The sequence below is a fragment of the Sapajus apella genome, unplaced genomic scaffold, assembly GCF_009761245.1.
Source record: "Sapajus apella isolate SASKATOON/1434 unplaced genomic scaffold, GSC_monkey_1.0 scaffold85, whole genome shotgun sequence".
In the NCBI taxonomy this organism is placed as follows: Eukaryota; Metazoa; Chordata; class Mammalia; order Primates; family Cebidae; genus Sapajus; species Sapajus apella.
This window is the reverse complement of record NW_022437025.1, coordinates 5,055,325-5,067,798: the sequence shown is the minus strand read 5'-3', so window position 1 is coordinate 5,067,798 and position 12,474 is coordinate 5,055,325. Positions and strand designations below refer to the sequence as shown.

At 53.1% G+C, this 12,474-nt stretch overlaps 1 protein-coding gene across 7 annotated transcripts in view; it reads left to right on the top strand.

The window, feature by feature from the left end:
• The window catches only part of SORCS2 (sortilin related VPS10 domain containing receptor 2), a 587,909-nt gene that overhangs the window by 470,664 nt on the left and 104,771 nt on the right, over positions 1–12,474 (top strand). For all 7 annotated transcript variants that reach the window (XM_032254109.1, XM_032254110.1, XM_032254108.1 and 4 more), the window contains exon 4: positions 6,222–6,386. In XM_032254109.1, the coding sequence (XP_032110000.1) occupies positions 6,222–6,386 (165 nt within the window). The remainder of the gene's footprint in view (positions 1–6,221; positions 6,387–12,474) is intronic.

Sequence of the window (12,474 nt, the reverse complement as noted above, 5' to 3'; positions counted from 1 at the left end):
AGCCCCTCCCTCCCAGCCAAATCTTCCCTCTTCACAGGGTCGGAAATCCATCTCGAAAGCCCTGGACAGACCTGCCCTGCAGATTTCTGGAAGCCACTGCCAGTTTTGGGGGGCAGGAGGGATCTCTCTAGACTCTTCCAAGCCTGTGTCGTTGGGATGCAGTGCCGGCCAGCTGCCTTCTGGGCAGGTGCAAGTAAGGGTACCGTTGACCGCAGTGTTTGTAGAGGTGACACAGACGTCAGGGGAAAGGCTGTGCATCTCCCACAGGGAAGACAGGCTCTCTGGCCTGTTTTCCCATCTGAGAAATGGGGATAGTCGCACCCACCTAGCAGGTATGCTGTGAGTATTTAACAAAATAGAGGACTCCCTGACCCTGTATCTGCCCCGACCATGTGCAGGGCCCCATGCACTGTGCGCCCATTTCTCAGACTCCCACTTCAAATCGCTGGCTGTTAGTCAAATGAATCTGCCAAGCATTTCTCTTCACCGTATTTTAGAATGTCGCCTCTAATTCCAAAAACCCAGCCTCCTGGGCCCCCAGAACCCAGTGCAGGTACATATGTCTCCCCCAGAATAGTAAGCGGTAAAAATACACCCTTTAAAATAGAGGCTGGTTCCCGATTTGGAGGAGCAACTGCCAGCTCCGCCTGGCACGGTGCTAATTGATTTGTTTTCTTTGCTCCAATAATCCCTTCCTGTCAGCATTTTCCTCTCCCCATCTTTCCCGGCTCACTCTACTGACTCTGCACCAAAAATAGCCGGGCCCAGATGGCCGGGACCCAGGTTGGAGTCACTTCCCCAAGCTCTTCTCCTCTCACCTCCGTGGCACCACCTGCAGAGCCTGGGCCGAATGGAGGGTGCGGACTGTGCAGAAAGGGGCTGTGATGGAGAAGTGAGCCCTGCACCCAGAGCCCCCACAGGCCGTGTGTGAATAACGCCAAAGCCCATTCATTGGGACCACAGTCCTGGGGAAATGGCAGTGATGAAGACAGGAGCACTGCCAGGCTGGGAGGCTGGCCACAGAAACGGACCCACCAGGATGACACCAGGGCCACCAGGCTGTAGCCTATGTGTGCACAAGACGCTGGAGGGGGCAGAGGAAGGAGTGGAATAACTCCCAATCATAGAGGGCTTCTTGAAGAGGTGACCTTTGAAATGAGCCTTGCAGAACAGGGTGCTGGATGAGCAGATAACAGGGGGAAGAGCATCCCAGCATCAAAACAGGCTCACATATATGAATGAGAAACATTCAGGTTTGTTGAGGTTGTTCAGAAAATTTGGAAGAAGCTATTTTGATCTGATCACACGTAGATTTTATGTCACTTTGAAAATTGAAGGTTTGGCTATGAGTCACCAGTGGCAGGGGTGGGGTGTGTTGGTCCCACCGTGCATTCCACCCAGAGGGAATAGTACACGCGCAGGTGGTCATCGGGATGCAAACGGCCTCCACCAACTGAAGGCACACAAGGAGTTTGCCATGGCTGTGATGCTAGGAGCCTGGGGGGTGGGAGGTGAGGCTGGAGGAGAGGCAGGGCAGGGACCCCAGCCTGCTTGCCTTGAGAGTCATGCTGTCTTCTCTGCCTGAAGCCCCATCCCCCAGGTCTACCAGTCAATTTTCCATCCATTCTTCAAGGCTCATCTGGGTGTCACCACTTCCAGGAAGCCCTCCTACCTGCCTTTGTACCTGCTCAGCACCTGGGTGCTATTTTGCCTCTTCTGTGCTCCCGCAGAGTCCTGTGTTTACCTAAATTCTTGCTTGGACCATGTGGTTTTGCAATGTAGAAGAATGAATGAATGAATGAATGAATGAACGAACAAGCCTTCATTCATGTGCAAAACTTTAAGTGGTGAAGACGAATAGGTGGAGGAGTTTTTTCTATGAGTTTTGCTCTCCAGGCTACTTAAATGTTCATATTGTTTTCCTCCCAAACCTGAAAAGCAAACAAACAATTCCCTTAGGACTTCGCAGACTGAGTGGGCATCATTCATTCACTTGTTCCTGCACGCATTCATTCACTTGTCCATCAGGCAGGAGTCACGGCCAGCTCCGTGTCAGCCCTGTGTTTTCTCAAGGTACAAAAATGGCACATAGGCCAATTAGGAGGGCGGACACATAGTTGCCTGGTTAGAACATTTGGAAAACTGTATCACGGGGAAAGTGCTTTAATGAGGGGAATTTGGGCTTCCCTGAGCAAATGGCATAGATGGAGCCAGATGTGTGGGTCAAAGTTGAATGGATGATGCATGAGCCTGAGGACTTATCCGGGGAACCCACGTGCAGTGTGTGCAGAACCTTGGGAGGGTCAAGCCGGGCACCGTGGCTCATGCCTGTCATCCCAGCACTTTAGGAGGCCAAGACAGCTGAATAGCCTAAGGTCAGGAGTTTGAGACCAGCCTGGGCAACATGGTGAAACCCTGTCTCTACTAAAAATGCAAAAATTAGCCAAGTGTGTTGGTGGGTAGCTGTAATCCCAGCTACTCAGGAGGCTGAGGCAAGAGAATTGCTTGAACCTGGGAGGTGGAGGCTGCAGTGAGCTGAGATCGCACCACTGCACTCCAGCCTGGGCAACAAAGTGAGACTCTGTTTCAAAAAAACATAAGAATAAGAAGAAGAACCTTGGGAAGGAGAAGGATGATGGGGGCATGCCACAGGGACGCAAGGCGCAGCTGATGGGGCTCCCCGGGGCCAGAGCTGGAGCTATTTGAGCAACAAAATTTCAGAACAGTCTCCAATTACAACTACAGTGTCAAATATTCACGAGCTCACAGTAATACAAATACATGATTGAATGAGTAAATCATAGAGGGGAAGAGACAAACCTCTCCCACGCTAAAGAATTCCAAATCGTCGATGTGGCTCTTCCATGCTTGAGGTGGGGGGTAACTTCCACCCCTCGAGCGTGGGCTGCGCATGGTGACTTCCTTCCTAGGGGACGGTGTGGAAAATAGAAGAGTGTGGCTCCACCAGGGAGAGCCTGACGCACAGGACCCAGGCTGGGAAGAGAGGCGCCAGCAGTGGCGAGTCTGCTGATGGCCAGGCCCAGCGTGAGGCATCTCACTCATCCCTGCGGCCCCCTCCCAAGAAACCCCAACCCCAGCTGATGCCCAGAAAAACATCAGACAGACCCACATTGAGAGACATCCTCCAGTGTGCCTGGCCAGCCCTCCTCAGAGCTCGAAAGGTCGTCCGGCACAAGGAAAGTCCCCAGACTGTCCCAGCTTAAGATGTGCTGGGGTGTCCTGGTGGTGTCCTGGAACAGGAAAAAGGAATTCTGAGGAATCTGGACAGAGTGTGGTGTTTGGAGAACATGGACGTGCCAATGCTGCCGTCCTCGTGTGGTGCATGTCCCAGGCTGATGCAAGGTGCTAATAACAAGGGAGCAGGGTGTGGCGTAGACAGGAACCGTGAGGCTCAGCTAAAATGCCCCGTCCTGCATGGGGGCACCCTGCAGAGCGTGGCAGATAACAGGGCTCTGGAATCAGACACTCAGCTCCCGACCTCGGCTGCGTCCTGACCGTCCGTGTGACCTCCCTGTGCCTCGTGGTCCCCATCCAGAGGGAACTCCCTGGGCTATCTGCAACTTTTCTGTAAATCTGAAACTATTCTATCAAAGTAAAAAAGTAAAGTCCTGCTAGCTCCGCCACTTCAGACCAATCGCTCTTACGTCCGGCCAAGCTGCCTTCTGTTCTTTTTTCTGGGCATCTCCCCTTGATAAAGTCATACCTACTTCTCCAGTCGCTTGTCACCAACAGAGTTGTAACAGACGGCTTTCCCGTTGTGTCCGTGTGGTGTGTGCAGTAGGGTGCTTCCTTGCCATTTTGCACCATCTTTTCATTCGTGAGCACAGAAGCTCCCCAGCGGTTACGTGTTCTTTGCCAACACTATGATGTAATGGAACGTATCCCCAACCAGCCCTCAGCTCCTCCTTGTAAGTTTTCCTATGGATAAGCCACCCCAAGAGGCACAGCTCTGAGCATACACCACGTCCCCATTTCAGGGACGAAAGTCGTCCAAGGAATCGCTCTCCAGAGGCCACGTCGTTCTCTGTCAGGCCCTGGTGTGCTGGGAGGGCAGGGTTTTGTGCTGATGGAGATTGATGACCTTAGCTGGGAAGCTGATGAAGCTTTCCCTGGAAGGAATCTATGGAATCACCGTTCATTCACTTAAAGGCACGCGCTGTGTGCAGCCTATTGATTTTTGCTCTGTGAGCTTAATTGTCTTCTGGAGATACTTTGCGGTCTGGGAAGGCCACCATAGTCGCCTCGTGCCATTGCCCACTGTCCTTCCCAGGAAAGCTGTGCTCATCTTCGGCAGGACTGGTCCCACCCAGCCCCGCGTGAGGCCCAGCTTCAATGCCCCACCCTACATGGGCGCACCCTGCAGCATGTGGCTAAGGACAGTGCTCTGTAGTCAAACGCTTGACTCCAGAGGGAGACCTCCTTTGGGACTTGCTTTGGGTCCCCTGTTAGGACGAGAACCATGTCCAGGACAGCCACAGCTGTTCTCCTGCCTCACCCCCATCCCTGCAGGCCCCAATGCCTGTGTAGGCCAGGACTCTACATGTTTGTTGAATGAGGGAATGAATGACTAGACACTGCATGCTTGCAGGGTTGGAGTGAGGGGTGCACACTGAGTCTCTGGGTAACCTGGTTCAAATTCCATGGCTGTGTGATGTCAGGTAACTTTTATCTGCCACCTTGCCTGCCAATTGCAAAACAAAGTGGACCCAGGGCCCCCGTGAGTGTCTGGGGCTCTGTCATTCCGAATGTAGAGATGCGACATCCCGAATCTCACCAAGCCACCAAATCCAGCCGGGATAAGGGGATCTCCTCCTAAATGACCTACCCCTGTGTGGCCCCTTTGAAAACCTAAACGAGGCCACCCCCTCCCTTCCTCCCACCTCCCTGGAGACCTTCTGCCCCAAATAGCAGAAGCTCTTGGGTGTGTTTGCTGGGGCTGCCGTGGCAAAGACCCACACACATGGGGGCTGAAAATAGCAGCCATGTATCCCCTCACAGTCTGGAGGCCGGGAGTCCAACATGTCGGCCAGACCAGTTCCTTCTAGGGGCTCAGAGGGACTTGCCTTTCTGTACCACTCCCAGGTTTCTGTGCCACTGGCAATTCACAGCCGCGGTGACCTCAGATACGTCCCCCATCTCTGCCTCTGCCTGTGTGTCGCCTTCTCTCTGCATCCCCACCTTCCCTCTCCTTATAAGGACACCAGTCATTGAATGTAGGGTCTACCCCAAATCCAGGTGGCTTCATCCTGAGATGCTTAGCCACATCTCCAAAGACCCTATTTCCAAGTGAGATCACAGTCACAGGTACTGGGGGTAGGGATGTTGACGAATCTTTCTGTACCTCTGTCTGAGGCCTGGCGGGCCTGACCCCTGGCTGCTGCTCCAGCCCCATGTCTGCCTCCCCTCTCCATCCCTACATCAGCCCCTCGGGCCTGCCTCTGAGTTCCCCGGGGACCCCGGCTCAGCGTTCTCCTCTGCTGGAGGTGGTGGGCCCCACCCAGTCACTCCCTCCCCGTCTATCCTGGTCCTGCTTTGGAGCAGTTGTCCCTGAAACAGAGCTGTAGACAGGGTCCCTGAGTGTCCACCTGCCTTGGCTCTCTGGAATGGATTCATATTCAGGGCGGAGGCCATGAACCCTGCATTTACAGTGGAGCCTCAGCATCCAGAACAGTGCCCTGCACTCCATGAATGAATAAATGAATGAATGAATGGCTATGATTAGCACTGAGCTGGCTAGGTTTGGGTGGGACCTACCATTTCTGTGGTACCCTCTCTCTGATGTGTGGGGGAGCCCAGCCCAGGCACTTATGAATGAATTAGTGAATGAATGAATGCATGAACTTATGGCTACAGTTGGGCTGAGCCGGCTGAGTTGGGAGTGGACCTGCCACTTCTGGGCACCCCTCCCTTGTGTGTGACACCAGGCCCAGACACCCCATGAATGAATAGATGAATGAGTGAATGAATGTCTGTGATTGGCACTGAGCCGGCCAGGTTGGGGGTGGACCTGCCATTTCTTGACATCTCCTCCCTGGTTGCAGGGGTGAGGGCCAGCCCAGGCACCCCGTGAATGGATGGCTACAGTTAGGCTGAGCCGGCCAGGCTGGGGACGGGCTGCCACTTCTGGGCACTCTTCCCTGGTGTCAGTGGTTGGGGGAGGTGCACCCTGCCCAGGCCTCACAACCCCCTTTGTGTTTCAGGTCATCCTTGTCAGCTCCTCACTCAGTGACCGGGACCAGAGCCTATTCCTCAGCGCGGACGAAGGCGCCACCTTTCAGAAGCAGCCCATTCCCTTCTTCGTGGAAACTCTGATTTTCCATCCCAAGGAGGAAGACAAGATCCTCGCCTACACAAAGGAGAGCAAGGTAAGATGTGCGGGTGCCCCTCGCGTGGTCTGTGGGGCTAGGGTCCGCTCCGCCCGCTTGGATCACATGCGACCCGGAGCCCCTGGGCTGGTTGAGGAGGAGCCACCCGGGGCTGCCGGCTGGGACGCTGGACCATCGTCCTCCTTGGTGCAACCTTGAGGGACCTCGCCTGCTTGGCTGTGCCATGGGAGCTGAATGAAGTGGTGGCGGGCTGAGCACGGGGCTCAGGGGTTGGAGAGGAGCCAGTGAGTGGCAGGCGATGAGGATCATGCCCGTCGCCATCCCTCTCTGCCCGCCAGCCATAAGGCCTTTCTCCACTTCTGAAACATTTCCCACAGCCCCGCCAGGCCTCACGGGGCCTTTCCCTCAGCCCAGAATGCTCTTCTACCCTCACCAAGGGTGGTGGCTTGTTCTTCAGACCCCAAATCAGCATCCCTTCCTCTGGGAGCTGTGTCCATGGGGCTCAGCAGAGAACTGAGGCCCTGTCCCCGGGACAGTGGGAGAGCGGGGGGCCAGCCTGGTGGGGAGCACTGGGCTGCATCTGTGGGGGGTGCCCACCTGGGTTCTGAGGCTGGGAGGGCTTTGTTCCTTCCTTACAGCCGTGGGAACAAATGGCCACAGGCTGCTGGCTTAGAGCAACAGAAACTTACTCTCTCACAGTTCTGGAGGCCCACAGTCCAAAACCAGTGTCGCTGGGGTGATCAAGTGTCAGCGGGGTGCGCTCCCCTGGGCTCTAGGGAGGAGTCTGACCTGCCTCTTCCAGCTGTCCACAGCTGCCAGTATCTCCTTCAGGGCGGCCTCACACCTCCCTCTGCCCCATCTCCACACTGCCTACTGCGTGAGTGTGTGTGTGTGTGTGTGAGTGCATGGGTGTGCCATTGTGAGTGGGTGAGTGTGAATGTGTATGTGTGGTGGGTGTGAACATGTGTGTAGGTGGGTGTGAAGGTGTCGGTTTGTAGGTGGTGAGAGTTAGTGTAAATGTGTGTGACTGTGGGTGAATGTGTGTGAATGTGTGAATGTGAATGTGTTTGAATGTGAATGTGGTAAGTGTAGGTGTGTGGGAGTGTGTTAATGTGAGTTTGTGTGAATGTGTGTATATGTGTATGTGAGGTGTGGATATGAATGTGTGTTCACATATGTGTTCATGGGTGTGGGTGTGAGACTGAGTGTGAATGTGTGTATGAGTGTATGTGGCTGTGGGTGTGAAAGTGTGAGCGGGTATGTGTGTGGGTGAGGTTGTGTTTGAGTGTGAGAGCATGGGTGTGAGGGTGTATTTGAGTGTGTCAATGTGAGTGTGTGGGTGTGAGGGTGATTGTGTGAATGAAAGTATGTGAAGGTGTGGGTGTGTGCATGAAAGTGTATGTGAGTTTGTGGGTATGTGGGTGTGTCTGAGTGTGAGAATGTGTGAGTGTGGGTGTGAGTGTGAATGTGTGTATGTGGGTGTGGGTGTGAAAGTATGTGAGTGTGGGTATGTGTGTGGGTGAAGTTGTTTGTGAGAGCATGGGTGTGAGGGTGTATTTGAGTGTGAGAATGTGTGGGACATAAGAGGGTGATTGTGTTCATGAAAGTGTATGTGAGGGTGTGAGTGTGTGGGTGTGTTTGAGTGTGAGAATGTGTGCATGTGAGTGTGGCTGTGAGCATGTATGAGTGTGAAAGTGCATGTGAATGTGTGGGGGCGTGGATGGGTGTGTGCATGTGTGAGAGCCTGCGAGTGTGTGGGTATTTGCAAGTGTGAAACTGTATGTTAGCATGTCAAGGTGTGGGTATGTGTGAGTGTGACAGCCTATGTGAGCATGTGTGGGTGTTTGTAGGAGTGTACATGAGTGTGTGTGGGTGACAGCCTGTGTGAGCATGTGTGAGTGTGCATGAGTGTGTGGGTGAGTGCATGTGTGAGCATGTGTGTGTGTGTGTGTGTGTGTGTGTGTGTGAATCTCCCTCTGCCCCTGCTTTCTGTAAGGACTCAGGGGATTTTGTTTGGGGCCCATGCAGATAGCCTGGGTGATCTTCACATCTGGAGACCTCAACAATCCCATCTGCAGGCTCCCTTTCTGCCCTGTGAGGTAGTGGCTACAGGTTCCAAGGATTAGGACATGGATACCTTTTGGGGGCCACTCTGAACCTAGCACCTCTGCCCAATAGGACGTGTGGGCTCCACAGTTGCGGGAAGGGTTCCAGTAGGAGGCCTGGCTCTGGGTAGAACAACTGAGCCAAACTGGGCTGAACAGTCGGGGAACAAGAGGAATAGCACATGCCTGTCTCTCTCCAGCACACTGAGGCTTCCAACAGGCTGACTCCAACCAGAGGCTAGAGGAAGAAGGTCAGTCTCAGGACCAGCAAGGGATAGATCTGTCTACATAGGTCAGCTCCCAGGGTCAGAGAAGGGTTGGAAAGAGCCAGCATGAACCTGGAGGGCAAACAGAAGCTGCCCACATCAGCAGCCTTCCCTGTGCACCCTAGGCCACGTGGGCCCCAGCATTTTACACTCTTCCGTGCTCCCTTGCTTCTCTTTCTCAACACTGATCACCATGGGTATCTGTTAGTCCATATCCACATTGCTGTAAGGAACTACCTGAGACTGATTTACAAAGAAAGAGGTTTAATTGACTCAAAGCTCTGCATGGGTGGGGAGGCCTCAGGAAACTTAATAATGGTGGAAGGGGAAGGGGAAGCAGGCATCATCTTCACCAGACATCAGGAGAGAGAGAGCACAGGTTGGAATCTCAAAAATACTTTTAAACCATCAGATCTCATGAGAAGTCACTCACTATTGAACAGCGTGGGGGAAACTGCCCCTGTGAGCCAATCACCTCCCACCAGGTTCCTCCCTCCATGTGTGGGGATTACAATTTGAGATGAGATTTGGGTGGGACACAGAGCCAAACCATGCCAGGCAACTATATAGTTGTGCAATCATTTGATTATTGTCTATACCCAATATACACACTTGGGGCAAGCTCCTTGAAGGCAGGGAAGGTGTCTGGTCTTTTTCACCATTTTAATCTAAATTGTCTGGCTGAAAATATTAGTTGAATGAATAGATTGAGGATGGGTGGGTAGATGGATGGATGGGTAAGGAGGGATGGACAGATGAGTGAATGGATAGATGTATAGATGATGGATGGATGGATGAATGGATGGATGGGGATGGATGGGTGGGTGGATAGATGGATGGATGGGTGGATGGGGATGGATGGTGGATGGATGTAGGGTGGGTGGATGGATGGATGGGTGGATGGGTGGATGAGTGGATGGGGATAGATAGTGGATGGGTGTAGGGTGGGTGGGTGGATGGGGTTGGATGGTGGATGGGTGTAGGATGGGTGGATGAATGGATGGATGGGGATGGATGGGTGGGTGGATAGATGGATGGGTGGTGGATGGTGGATGGTTGGATGGTGGATGGATGTAGGGTGGATGGATGATAGATGGATGGATGGGTGGATGGGGATGGATGGGTGGATGGGTGGATGGGTGGATGGTGGATGGATGGATGGTGGATGGTGGATGGTGGATGGATGGATGGTGGATGGATGTAGGGTGGGTGGATGATAGATGGATGGATGGGTGGATGGGGATGGATGGGTGGGTGGATGGAGGGATGGATGGATGGATGGATGGATGGATGGGTGGTGGATGGTGGATGGTGGATGGATGGCAGACAGTTTGTTAGATGAATGAATGATAAATTTCTACCAATAGGGACTATCCAGATCAGGTGTCTCCAAGTGAAGATTCCTGGCTGGGCTTTGCCATGGCTCTCAACAGGACCTGGCCCCCTTGCCAAGGTTTGGTCTTCCCTGACTGGTGCCTCTGCATTTCTTAGCCTCCTGGGCTGCCTCTTTGCTCCTGGCACCTTCTTTGAGGATAGCTTGTGCTTCTGGGTATTAATAGCGCTACTTAGCCTTCCATGTAATTAGACTAAAACACAATCACGGAGACTCATTTTCCCACAGAAATTGACTGCATTGCAATTGCTCTTTAATTTATGGTGCCCTGAAAAATTAATGGAGCTGAAATCTCAGTTATTTGCTTTGGTTCTTTTCTGACTTAAGGAAAGGAAAAGGGAAGAGAAAGGCTTAGTTGCAGCTATAAAAGAAATGAGGAATTTGAGGAAATTAATAACAATGACAACAGGGCTTTAGTTTTCGAGGGGGCTGTGCAGTTTTTCAAAGCTCTCTAATTCCCAAGAAGCAGGGTGGTGTGGTGGAACACGCCAGCTTTGACTCCAGCAAATCAGGTGTATCAGGCAGGCATCTGCAGCAATCGCACTGAGTAACACACAGCCCCAGGCCTCCATGGCTTACAGAAACAAGCATTATTTCTTCCTCCTGGGGCTCTGTGGGTTACCTGGGGCTCTTGTTGGCTTTGCTGGGATTGGCTGGATGAGGCCTCTGGTTGCTGGTGGAGTTTGGGTCCGTACGGGACTCATGCTGGGAGCATGCTATTCTCATGACGGAGGGCAGAGGCTCCGGGGGTTACAGAGCAGACCATGCAAGCAGCTTTAGCGTAACAGCTTTGGCCTGGAAAACACCACATCCCCTCACACAGTCACGTGCCAAGCCTAGAGTCAATGGAGTGGACACGGTTACTCCGTTCCAAGGATTTGCAGATGTGTGCAAAGCCAAAGGCTTCCTCCCTTTCCTTCCCTACCTCTCCCTTCCCAGATGCCGGCCCTGCCTCCAGCAAACACCTGTCCACCTACCCTCAGACTGCCCTGTTCTGTGACTGTACGATGCTTCCCTTACGCCTCATTATAATTTGGGTCACTCTGAGGCTGCTTTACTCGGAGCCTGGACAGCCTTCCTGGGTGAACAGCATAATACACATTTCTTCCAAGCCTCGGCCGACTGCAGCAGGCCCTCGGGATTGGTAGTCTGTGACAGCCCAGCAGTCCCTTCCCACACCAGCTTCCTGGGGGCTGCTGACGTGAAACTGGCCAACCTGTTTTCTGTGTGCTCGGTCCTCAGAGCTGCTTGCTAAGGCAGAGCCTTGGGAACTTGCTTCTAAAAGCATAAACTCACTTTTATATTTTATTGTATGTTATTCCCCATCAAGCACTTCTTCCCATCACTGTGCTTCCCAGCACTGTGAGAAATTGATCTGAGCCCAGGATTGCCTTTCAGAAACTTAGTAGGGCAGAGAAGACACCTTTGGGTGGGCAATCAAGGAAGACTTCCTGGAGGAGGAATGTTTGAACAGGGGCTTAAAGAATGGATCAGAATGAATGTTTACTTTTGAATACATTGTCAGAGCAATAAAGATGATCCCCATGACAAGAAAGAAAGAAAACCCCTCACAGTCCCCCAGCCTTAAGTAAAGCAGTGTTTGCATTTATCCATAATAAAGAAATAGTAGAAAGTGCTGGCTGGGTGGGAGGAGATCCCTAACATGGGGTGAACAGGGGTGCAGCCTTCACGTTGGCTGCTGCGAATATCAGCAGGTTCATGAGCTGCCACAAGCGTCAACGCCATGTTGATGGCCCCTCTGACTTCAGGACAGGGAAGAGATTGGGCATCTCTTGAGTAACAGAACAATTCTCTCAGCACCGGGCAGCCCTCACTCAGCATGTGTTCATTTTGCTCTAAGAATTTTCATCTGCGGGGCTCAGGGCAGGAACAACACTCCCCTGTGGATATGCAAGCAGAAAAGGGATTTAGAGGGATTTAACAGGAGGGATCAGTGCTTTCTAAATTGCTGGGAGAGTCAGAGAGGAGTGGTAGGCTGGACCCCCCTCCACCCCAGGATGGCACCTGGAAGTCTGCGGTGCGCACCCACTAGGGAGCTTCTACCTCTGCCCGTCAGGAAGGTGGGGGCCAGAGCCTCCTGGATGTGTCAAGCTCAAAAACCTGTGGCTGGTGCAGCTGATGTACCCTTTGCCAGAGCCTGCACCTGGAAACTTCCACAAAGCCAGCGACTGGACCCTGGAATGCAGAATCCAGCTGCTGCCTTCACCAGCACCAACTCCACCACCTCCACCTCCACCTCCACCTCCACCACCTCCACCTCCACCTCCACCTCCCCCTCCACCTCCACCTCCACCTCCACCTCCACCTCCTCCACCTCCACCTCCACCTCCACCACCTCCACC